General features: G+C 41.2%; 1 protein-coding gene across 7 annotated transcripts; it reads right to left on the bottom strand.

Moving 5' to 3' along the window:
- Positions 1 to 5,247: 5,247 nt before the first annotated feature.
- Positions 5,248 to 9,900, bottom strand: LOC119362666 (vacuolar protein sorting-associated protein 60.1-like). 7 transcript variants are annotated; one of them, XR_005173583.1, is made up of 8 exons: positions 9,030 to 9,148; positions 8,675 to 8,842; positions 8,433 to 8,576; positions 8,244 to 8,317; positions 7,788 to 7,917; positions 6,869 to 6,971; positions 6,708 to 6,754; positions 5,248 to 5,546 (listed from the first exon to the last, which is right to left on the bottom strand). XR_005173583.1 is itself a non-coding variant. In XM_037627906.1 (6 exons), exons 3-6 carry the CDS (start codon positions 8,550 to 8,552, stop codon positions 6,732 to 6,734), a joined length of 339 nt encoding a protein of 112 aa, XP_037483803.1. In that variant the 5' UTR covers positions 8,553 to 8,576; positions 8,675 to 8,842; positions 9,030 to 9,148; the 3' UTR covers positions 5,555 to 6,731. The 7 variants fall into 7 exon arrangements, 3 of the variants coding, with proteins under 3 accessions (XP_037483803.1, XP_037483804.1, XP_037483805.1); XR_005173582.1 differs by having other exon boundaries at positions 6,850 to 6,971; positions 9,030 to 9,141; XM_037627906.1 differs by lacking the exons at positions 5,248 to 5,546; positions 7,788 to 7,917 and having other exon boundaries at positions 5,555 to 6,754; positions 6,850 to 6,971.
- Between the last annotated feature and the right edge of the window lie 2,339 nt (positions 9,901 to 12,239).

Below are 12,239 nucleotides of genomic sequence, written 5' to 3' on the forward strand. Positions count from 1 at the left end.
GCCAATTCCCCCAAATCCCCCCTCGATCTGCTATCGCCGCCGTCATCGTCCTACATTGCTGTCGGCCACCGCGTGCTCTCCCATCGCCCTCCGCACGCCCTCTGCTGCCCTCGATGGCCGCTGATGTCATCGCCCTACATCGCCACCCTCCGCCGCGTGCCCGAGCCCCGACCTCAACCTCGACGCCACGTGCTCCTCCCTCAGTCGCTCTGCCTCCTCCTGCTCCCTAACTCCGCCGGCGCCCGAGGTGAGAACGCCTACACCTCCTCCTCCTCCCCCCATACCTCTGCCTAGCTAGGGTTCCTAAGGTTCATCAAATTTTAGGGTTCATCTAATTAGTTAGGGTTCATCAAATTAGCTACTACTTGTAGATGCTTAAGTAGTTATATAGTTGTTGTGCACCCAATGTAGTTAAGTAAATATAATTGTAAACTAGATGTTAATTAAGGCAGTAGTTGTAGATGCTTAAGTAGTTTTTAGGACAAATTCCTAGGGTTCATCTAATTAGTTAGTACTTGTAGATGCGTAAGAACTAGGGCAGTAGGGTTTAACTACATGTTAATTAGGGCGGTAGTGTTTAGTTTAGAGAAAAAAATCAATATAGTTTTTTTACTATTTTTAGTAAGTGTTTAATAGAATTAGTAAGAAAATTAATAGAACTACTTTATTTTTTAGTAAGAACTAGTTTATTTTTATTTATGGTAAGTGTTTAGTTGAACTAGTTGAATTAATAGAACTAGTCTATTTTTAGTAAGAAAATTTTGGTATATGAGATTTGATGATCTAATTAAAATTTTACTATAGAACTAGTTTATTTTTAATAAGAAAATTAATAGAACTAGTTTATTTTTAGGTGTATTTAATAGAATTCTAGGTTGATTCATTTTGAAGTGGACATGTCATATTTTGAACATGTCACATTTGTTGTTATTTTTTTAGTTAAAGCAATTATTCCCGCATCAACGTCGACGATGCCTATCCCGCATCGTCATCGTCGACTCGGTGGAGGAGGCCTTCTTGATTAGAGGGGCCATGTCCGGGACTGGGCTCCGCCAGGCTTGTACTGGGAGGTGCTACCTTCCGTGGGGCGCAACTTGGTGAGGAGCCAGCCCGTCATTGATCCGAACCTTCTTTGCTGGCGGTCGCGTGGGCCAGTGACGGTGCGGAGGCTTGAGGACCCCGCAGAGGTGGTACGTCACCGTGTCAGCAAGGAGGACAAGCACGTTCATCTCTACATGGTTGCGTTGGAGGGTAGGTTCTCCAATACCTAGCAGGTTCTTCAGGGATCTCACTGGAGCTATGATCGTGTGATGGTTCCTTCTTTTTTGGTGTCCACTGCCCGCGTCGATACCCGTCGTTCGCTAGGGTTTTAGCTATATTAGTGATGTTATATGTATGATACTATTCAAGATGTATTAGTGATAATATTCTACGATGTACGGACGCAGAAGATGATTTAGTTTTGCTAATTGAGTGCATGCTAATTTGAATAATAATTTATTTTATGATTTGGTTTTGCTTATTGAATGCTTAAATTGGAGAACTACTCCTATTTTGAATGCTCAAATTGGAGAGCACTATGTGAGGCGTATGCATTTGATTAGTTGATAGCTTATAGGGTTTTTGTTTTTGCAGAAATCAAGGAGCCCCTCCATCATCCCCGTCGTCGTCCCCGTCACTGACCCCCTCCAACCTCGAGGTGAGACCAGCCATATATCCATGCCAATATGAGTCCTATAATATATTTTGAAATGGTTTTCTTCATATTTTCAACCATTGAAATGCAAGACCATCAAGTTTGAATGCTCATATGATGTAGATATAAACATGTATATCTTGTGTTGCTCAAATAGGATATGTGCTTGCCCAAGTGGACGGCCATGTTTGCAGGTTACACCTCCGAGTGGCCTATGTTTTTCCGGAGTGTTGATTAATTTCCGTTCCGAAAATTTTCAGGCGCTCGATATGTCCCTTTTTAGCAAAGGTCATGCCGGATTTTTCTGAGAATTTTGGCATGACTTCTGCTAGAATATGTAGGAAATATAGAGTGGCCTGGATTTTCTAGCAAGATAATTAAATGACAGTTTGGGTTGACTTTAAGTCCGTCGAGGCTCCATACATGACATTCAACAAATGAGTGAGGGAGAAAGTCTGCACCATATATGAGAGAAGAATAATCCCGACTGTTGTCGTGAGGGTTGTTTTTCCTTCTTCTCCTTGTGCTAGACCTTTGTTATGCACTAGGGGAAGGAGGAATAATGACCATCACCGACGGTCAAAAAATTAGTCAGGGAGTGTGTCCACCATATATGAGAGAGGACGAAGAATCCCGACTATTTTCATGGGGGTCGCTTCTCCTTCGTTCCCCTGTGCTAGACATTTTAGTGTAATGCACTTGGGGACGAAAGGAGGAGCGACCATCACCAACGGTCGAATGTATACACCAAGTCTATCAGGACTCCACCATATATATGAGAGAAGAAGAATGCCGACTGTTGTCATGTGGGTAGCTTCTTCTTCATTCCAAGGTGCTAGACATTTTGGTGTAATGCACTTTGGAATGATAGGAGTAGCTACCATCACCGATAGTCAAATATATACACCACGTGAGCTGAGAGTTTTCCAGAAAAGACTCGCAGACCGATAGTCAACCTGTGATGAATAATAATGATCTAATTTAGTTTTTGTAGTACATATATTTAATTGTACAAGTTTAATCTTTGAATTATGAACATAGGAAATGTCATTGATGTCGTCGTCGGACGACGAAAGTCTCCTAACGGAGTGCGATTGGTGCGGCGACGACCGGGATCTGTGCAACAGGCCTCACCTGGTAGAAGGTCGGTGCTTCAGCATTAAGCTCCAGGAGACCTTCGATGTTGAAATGATCTGCAACGACGACAAGTGTTTTTTCGTAATTAAGCATGACTTCTGCTACTTCAACGTGTAATTTTTGTCTTTTACAATTCGACTAGCTTACCCATGCCATGCAAGATGCTATGTCTTGGATAGGATGGATTTTGAAGATCATGAAAGTATGGAAACAAAGATAATTCACCTAAGGACCCATCATGGTATGGATTTAGAGGTAAATATATACAATTCTGAGAGCGTAAGCCATTTTGGTTGCCCGAATTGGGAAGCACTTTGCAAGATGTATGATTTTCAAGAGAGTATGCTTGTCACCATGGATCTTGGTGATCCTGACATCTCCCAAGACAATATGGACACTTGGGTCCTTGTTGATACGCTTCCAATTCTACCACTATGTGAGTTTCTCAAACATAGTTATTAAGTAATTTGTACTGTTTATTTCAAAATAGTTGACAACTTATTTCCATTGATAGCTTATTTTCATTCTTCAAAGAATGTGCGGAAGATGGTATATAGAACCTACTACACCGATGGCTCAGAATTAACTTATCAAGAGAAAAATCATTTGATCTCATTTATTACTGATCTTGAGAATTACAATATCTATTATCAAACTCCTACACATTATGGTCAATACGTGCCACTAGTGCACGTGTTGAACTACGGTAACATCCATGGAGATGTCATGGTAAGATTTTTTTACTATTATGACATCCGTGCATCTTTTGCATAAGTTGTTCAAAAGCTCAACTACATTGATAACTACAAAGTTATTACTATGTTTTTCAACAGAAAATCCCGAAGGATTGTCTGCCTCATCTGATGTTTCCGAATGGTCGCCTTGATGTTATGAGCTTACGGCCAGGTCATCCTACGCACACTGCTGTTCATACCGGATTTCTAAAACTGATGAAGACATGGCAATCAAAGTCTGGAAAAAATGTATGGTCAATTGTAGGGAGCTACTTGGAAGTAACATTGTGCAAAGCACAAGAATTGGAGACAGGATAATCTCCATTCTCCATAATGGAGAGTCAGGGCCTATCTTGTTTTATGCTATTTTACCTAAGAGAGGGTTGTAGGTCCTATGAGAGAGAAGTAAGTCCTAGGTACAATGTGTTATTATGTGCTACAATGTGTTAGAGTTGATGATGACAACAAGGAGTTGTGAGTATGATTAGTGACCAACTTTCTATATGATGTCTCATTGATGAAAATGATGATCATGAGGAGGTGTTATATGACAATGATGTATTATGATGATAAGTTGTTAATGATATGATGATGATGATATTTATTATATCATTGGGTGAAAGAACCGCATATTAGTTTCAAGTGGATGGATCCATCCATTTGAAACTAGTACACGGTTCTTTCACCTAGTGATGTAATAACTCATTATGATGTAAAAACAATTTAAGTTGCTACTGTATGAAAACTTGCATAAAGGTGTATGAATACGACATAAAATATAAAAGAAATAGCATAGGGAATAATATTAGTAGCGCAGGCAGTGAGACGCGCTACTAGTAATTACTAGTAGCGCCTTTTGCAGGAAGCGCTACTACTAAGTGGATATAGCAATATCACGGGTAAACCAATGCTACTGCTACTACTAACCTTTAGCTGTAGTGTCATAGCAGTAGCGCGGTCTCCCGCGCTACTGGTAGGCCAAAAACCCGTGCAACTACTAGGCTTTTCCCTAGTAGTGTTATTGGTCTTGCTTCTATTGTCGTGCCTCCTACTGACTCTTTAGAACAGTATTTGCGAGACCATGAAAATGATATGTTCATGAATGAAAGAAAGGAATCACTAAAAGAAATATGTCAACTTGTGACCTTGACTATTAGTCACTGAAAGGTCATTGTTTTTCATTTGCGACCTTTTTGTGACCAAAAACAGAAGGTCAAAAGCTGGCGGTCGTAAACTGAAATTAACGACCTTCTCTGTGAGAAGGTCGTAGACGTTTACGACCAAAACAGAAGGTCGTTGAACCCATGACCTTCTGTTTTGGTCACTGGCTGTCAACCCAGGCCACATCGGATCCGACATGGCAATCTGACGTGGCAAAACTACGACCAATTCAAAAGGTCACTGACAAGATTCAGCCCGGTCCATTTCGATGCTTTAGATGGGCCGAGCCCATTAATTCAGCCTTTTTATATTATTATTTTTCTGTCAATTCTTGTGGGCTACTTGGGCCAAGCCTTGTGTTTCAGCTTCTTTATTTTTGGGCCTTGGCCTTCTTACAATCAATTGATTTTCTATTTTCAGTCATCATATTTTGGAGCTGGTCCCACTAGTTAGACGGGTTCCACAAGTCATAATGCCATACATGAGTCCCACATGTCAGAAATTTCAAAATTGCTCAGATTATATTCATAAGTGGGTCCCACTAGTGAAGTTTACATATCTTCTCAACATACATAACCACTATTTCAAACTGCCACTATTTCAAACAGGATAGAACAAATATAGTTCGTCAAATAACACTACATTAGCCTTTTACACTACATTAGCCTTTTACAATCTACTACAAAGCCAAAAAAACTCTTTGCAAAGTACAGCTTCACTGCTTCGCACTTGGCTTCACGGCTTCACACTCAAAAAAATCAGGACTCTAGCTCCAGTAAAAGAGTGAACATAAAGGAAAAAAATTAGGCCTTGAGCTCCTGAAAAAGAGTGAACATAAAGGAAAAACAGTAAGAAAACTATACAGGAAAACAAGTAGTGTATTGAGCATATATATGTTGTCCATATATGTTGTCCCTGGAAGGCGAACACATACAATAGCAAGAACAACAGGAAAATTATACATGAATAGAGCATGGAAGCGGATTAACTATATGCAACCAAAAACTAAATCATTGCAGATCAGATTACATAGGAACAGAATGTAGAAGCAAATCATATGGAAGCAAAACCAAATCATTAGGGAGCACATAATAATACATGAAGAGAAAGAAGCAACTATGTAACAACGAACATGTTCATCTTCAATTGGTGTCTCATTCTAAATATTCATGCACATTTGGTTGTGGGCATTCAGGTAAAAAACTTAAACCAATCTAATTCAGATGCATATGTCACATTTCATTGGTTACATTACTCTTCACATACTAGATGGCGAGAGCCTGAATATGCACTACTCAGCCATTCCATACTTTCATGATATAGTTCGCTACTCAGCCATTCAAACACAAGCATCAATACTTCTTATAAACAGGCACTGTGCATAGATAAAATTCATTGCCATAGTAACATGCACTGTGCATGATTCAGAAGGGAGGTTCGTAGAATAAAATAGTTACACATAGCAAGATCTCAAAAGCATTGCCACTGGATCTCAATTGATCTCACATTCTGAAACAGATCAGATAGTTCTCTAAAGCATTGCCACGGGATCTCTGTAATTCTAAAGAAATTGAGAGTGGAGCAAAGCTCTAGATAGTAGTGTCCCACAGAAATGAAACTTTGTAATGCTCAAGTTTCAGCTATTAGGGATTACAGAATTTTAGATGTGACAAATTCTTCTAGTTGCACTTATCACAGATAGAAGAGTTTATAGTGAAGAATCCTTTTCAATCAAAGACACAGCCTGGAACATATCAATTTCGAGGTGCAGGTTGTATACAATCAGACATCTTAGGTTGTATACTACTCATGATAATTCTGCTCATCCACGGAGTTAAGGGATGCAACTTGCCAATAGCATTTGAGGGGCAGAAGCTAATCCACAATGGCAATAGAAATAACATTCAGAGCATCATCATCGATTTCACAAGAGCAAGCATGATATTGCATCCCATGAGGCGTGGAGGAGGATCTCTTACCATGACCATACCAGCACCTCATCTTCACCTTGTGATCCTCACCGTTTCTGCCAAGACACAGTCGCATGAACAACATTCAGCACATTATCTACACAAAGAAGAGACAAATCGTATGCTTATCCAAGCGAGTTGAAGGTAGTACCCAGCACTAGAGTGATTACATTATCCGTCGGCTTTTCCGTGAACAACCTCACTGCCTTCTCAAACGCACTTACACGGGTAGTGCAAGGTGCCCTGTTGAGGCCAACAGCACCAATCCGCAACCTGATAACGGATCACATGGTTGTGTCAATCATTCTAATCCACCAATCAAAAAAAATTGCATCTGAAACTACAGTAACCGATATATAAATCCAAAGGTTTTAGACTCACAGTACCAGCTTTGCAGTTTACATGTCCACTAGCAAGGTTATTACTTTTACTCTTCCAGAAAGCACCAACATTTAACATCGGATTCACATCATAAGTAATTAACATGAATGTACTACAAACTTCAAAAGGAAAATATGAGACTTTCACAGTACAACACTACATTGTTATGCTCCTGTTATCTACTAGTAGTACTGTACTGTGATCCTCAAACTTCACAGTACAGCTCTATCAAACAGTTTCATTTACCTGAACATTTTCTAATCTCCAGACATATTACAGAGCACTCTAATTTCCATAGCGAACTTATAAGACTAGCTCGTTTGGGTAGCACAGCTTCAGGTCTATGGTTGGCTAAACAAAGACGGCTACTAGCACAGATTGACAGGAATAAAAAACACTATCGATGAACACAAACTTGCATGGCAGAGATACAAATAAATGAGACAAAAGGAAAATAATAATGGTTCACACAATCACTAATTTTCAGACATAAAATGCAAGGTTCAGATAAGCACCAACCAGGTGGATGATTAAGGACGACCAACAAACAAATGATCCAGCTCTACGAACATAGTATGGCACAGAGTACGGCACTGACATATTACTACACACGACCAGTATTAGTAGTTCGCGACACATGTTAAGTGTTCAGCAGCAAAAGCAGACACAGATGCCCGCCAGAGCCATTCCCACAGGCAAAGCAAGCACCTTAAGCCCTCTCGCCACGGATCCTCCTAGCTAGTTGAATGTCCTTGGGTATGATGGTCACGCGCTTGGCATGGACGGCGCACAGGTTGGTGTCCTCGAAGAGACCCACCAGGTAGGCCTCTGCAGCCTCCTGAAGTGTTCAGTATGCACAGACAGAACAGGGTGGTGCTTTTAGTTTACATGATTCATCATACTATAAGAGTTGAGATAACAGGAGCATAACAATGTAGTGTTGTACTATGAAGTTTGAGGAGCATAACAATGTAGTACTGTACTGTGAAGTTTGAGGAGCATAAAATATATGAGACAATTTACTTGATCCAAAGTTTAAGGAGTTTCTTATCTACTAGTAGTACTGTACTGTGAGACTTTCCTAAAGCAGCAGATACACAATTAGTTCAGGCTTAACTAATCAGCGTGGCAAGCAGCTAATACCAACATTTCTAGAATAATTACCTGCAGCAATCGGGAGGGAGACAATTCTCTTCTTCCAGGAGAGCCATCGTGATATCGTTAGGGAACGAAGGAACCTTGCCGTAGTAGCACATAACCCAGTTAGTAAACTTGAACTACACTGGGCTTTGAACAGCATGCCTAAGCTCTGCGTGATAACAGGGCTAACAACTATGTAATAGCAATGTTCACCTTGTCACATAGCTTCTGAAGCTTGGTCATCGCCGCAGGGGACAGAATATCGGGTCGGATGCTCGGCGCCTGGCTGAGCTTGACGTAGGTAGGGCCCAGAGACATGACAATCTCTCTCATCTCGATTGCGCGCGCCACTTTGCTCTATCCAGAAGAAAAGATTCATCCATCAGCAGATGATTGACGGGTTCTGAAGACAAATAACAGCATGGCTTTTTGCATGAATGGATTGGGGGCACTACCTCCTTGATTTTGTCGGTGATGAGGTCTGATATGATGTGGGAGATGAAACCACCGGCCACGGACAAGAGCTTCACCGCTCGGGTGGCGACGGGGCCTGGGCGTTTGCCCCAGTAGGCCGAAATGATCTCGGGGCTGTACACGAGAGGAAGCCCCTCGGTGTTGGTCACCTAGAAGGATACGTACAAAAAAACAGCAGAATTCAGATCACAGCCTGCTGCAGCGAGTGAGTGTACAACCAAATTGATTCCGACAGTAAAAGAAGAGCCGGTTAATAAAATGTCCAATTGAATCCACTGGGCGTGATGGAACTGTGCGGAAGTTTGTAAGCTGAAATTGATTGGTGGTGGAGGTCACCTACGAGCAGAGAGGAGGAGGCCAGGAGGGGACGAGCTCACCTACAGCCAGAGAGTAAGATACATGGCTGATGCATCCCCAGCAGCAGCCATGGTCGAGCACCCCCTCCTCAGGCGCCATCCTGCAGCGAGACAGACAAAAAATCAAGAAAATTCAGCTACCGGACAGATGAACTGAACTGAACCGGCACAACAGTAGACACGAGGAGAGGAAGGGCGGGAGCATACGGTTAGCTGCACATCCTTGAGGCCGTCGGCGGCGAAGCCGACCTGGTCGAGGTTGCGCTGCTCCTCGTACATGCGCTTGTGCTTGAGGAGCCTGATGGCGCGGGCCTTGATGGCCTCCTGCGAGGGGCCCGGCCAGGCCTTGCGGATCTGCTCCTTGTACCGCGCCAACTCCTCGTCCAGCTTCTTGATCTTCTCGTCCATGCTCTCGCCCCGCTTGTTTATCTGCGCCACTAGTGAAATCAGAGCGGCATTGGATTTTGAGCGTGAGAAGGGGAAACGAATCGGGGGAGAAGGGAGGGGAGAGGAGGGGAGGCTGACTTGGTTGGTGGCGTCCTGGATGGTGGGCGGCGGGTCCCTGCTTTTCTTAGCACCGAAGATCTTCTTCATCTCCGGCTCCGGTGGGCGGCGGCAGCGGTTTCTCGGCTGGAGTGGAGGGACCCGGGGAGCAGAGTTAGTGTGTTTCTCTTTGTGTGGAGGCGGCAATGCCTCTCTCTCTCCGTTGCGTGAGGAGAGGAGGGGAGGTGGCGGCGGCGATGGGTCTGAAGGGAGGCGGCGAGGCGGCGGATCTGGATCTGGAGCGGTGTGGGAAGACAGCTGCAAGGGAGCGCTAGGGTTCGCGGGCGGGGCTGTGGGCGAGAGGGTGAGAGGGTGAGGGAGTTTCATTCTTTTTTTTGAGACAAAGAGGAGGGTGAGGGAGAAAGGGCTGCCGTCGGATCCGGGAGCATCCGACGGCGTTGGAGGCATGATCCATGTGACATGCTCATGGACCAATCAAAACCCATTACACATTATGACCATCTAAATTGGTCGTAATTGACTAAAAATAAAGTGTTGAATCATATAAACAGTTTTATGATATGAGAAACTCAAAAAAAATAAAAACATTCTCATTGTGTTAGCAAATGTGACCTAGTTTTTTAGGAAAACTAACAAACTTGGAATTAGAATAAGACAAAAATCTTCAAAAGTTGTTATGAGAAATGAGTTTTTAAGAAAAAAAATCATTTTCTCAGAGTGACAAATTTTTTTTCTGTGAAGAATCCACCAAATATTTATTTCAAAATGGCACCACACCATTTTCCAAAACTATAAGACATTATTTTATGTACAGTTGACCAAATCTTAACATGTAATATGCTTTCGATCCACCTCTCATCAAAAAGACAATTTATGTTTCAAAAAAGAATCTATGTGAGCATTCTTTTTTTTTCTACTTTTTCACATGAAAAAATAAAAGAAATGATCTCATATTGTGCAAAAGGGTGCATTTTGGAATGGCAAACAATGTTGCCTAAGGAAGTTTTCTTTGGATGAAAAATTCATTTTCCATTTTTCGAGTGCCCAAAATGATTTTTTTTGTGAAGGATCTACCATATATTTGTTGCAAAATTGGACCAAATCAATTTTCTAAAATACTAGGACATATTTAATGCACAATTGACAAAATGGTTGGGTATCAAAAGTTTTGATCCACCTCTGGTGAAAAAGACAAATTTTCGTCGATTCAGCAGAAACTGGGTCAAATTTGAACTGCAGATGGCTCATAGTTTGCTCTTTATTTTTTTGAAAAATCATTTCTAGGTACATAAGTATCTATTTAATCAGAAAAACACCAAAAAAATCCAAGATTCAACCACTAGTTAGGAACGGTCATGCCCGCCGTTTTGACCGCATTTTGAAACGGGCGTAAAAAATTCAAAAAAAAATCGAAAAAATGGAAAACCTTCGCATTGTGTCATTACATGTGAAGAAGTTAACAGGAAAAATAATAAACTTTTAATCGGCAATTATTTTAAAAAATGTTCTCAGAAATGAGCTATCATGTGTGAAGATTTATGGCTTCCGAGCCAAACGATCAATCTTACGACCACATTCATGCAATAGTTTTTTCAAATGATCTCATATCATGCACAAGGGTGCATCTTCGAATGGAAAACAATGTTTCCTAAGAAAGTTTCCATTTTCTTTAGACGGAAAATTCATTTTCCATTTTTCGAGTGCCCAAAATGATTTTTTTGTGAAGGACCTACCATATATTTGTTGCAAAATTGGACCAAATCAATTTTCAAAAACACTAGGATATATTTAATGCACAATTGACCAAATGGTTGGGTGTCAAAACTTTTGATCCATCTCTAGTGAAAAAGGCAAATTCCCGGCGATTCAGTAGGAAGCGGGTCAAATTTGAACTGTAGCTGCCTCATAGTTTGCTATTTATTTTTTCCAAAAATCATTTCTAGTTACATAAGTACCTATTTAATCAGAGAAACATCAAACAATTTCCAAGACTCAACCACTAGCTAGGAACGGTCAAGCCCGCCATTTTGACCGCATTTTGAAACAGGCATAAAAAAATTGAAAAAAAATTGAAAAAAATGGAAAACCTTCGCATCGTGTCATTGTATGTGACCAAGTTCCCAAAAAAATAATAAACTTGTGATACGGAAATTGTTTTAAAAAGTGTTCCAAAAAATGAGCTATCATGTGTGAAGATTCATGGCTTTCAAGCCAAATGATCAAGCTTATGGACACGCCCATGGCATAGTTTGTTCAAATGATCTCATATGGTGCACAAGGGTGCATCTTGGAATTTCAAACAATGTTGCCTAAGGGAGTTTTCATTTTCTTTGCACGGAAAATTCATTTTCCATTTTTCGAGTGCCTGAAATGAGTTTTTTTTGTGAAGGACCTACCATATATTTGTTGCAAAATTGGACCAAATCAATTTTCTAAAATACTAGGACATATTTAATGCACAATTGACCAAATGGTTGGGTTTCAAAAGCTTTTATCCACCTCTCATGAAAAAGACAAATTCTCGCCGATTCAGCTGGAAGCGGATCGAATTCGAACTGTAGATACCTTGTAGTTTGCTCTTTATTTTTTCTAAAAATCATTTCTAGGTACATAATATCTATTTAATCAGAGAAACATCAAAAAAATTCCAACATTCAACCACTAGCTAGGAACGGGCAAGCCTGCC

This window comes from Triticum dicoccoides, chromosome 2B, assembly GCF_002162155.2.
Source record: "Triticum dicoccoides isolate Atlit2015 ecotype Zavitan chromosome 2B, WEW_v2.0, whole genome shotgun sequence".
NCBI classification, from domain to species: Eukaryota; Viridiplantae; Streptophyta; class Magnoliopsida; order Poales; family Poaceae; genus Triticum; species Triticum dicoccoides.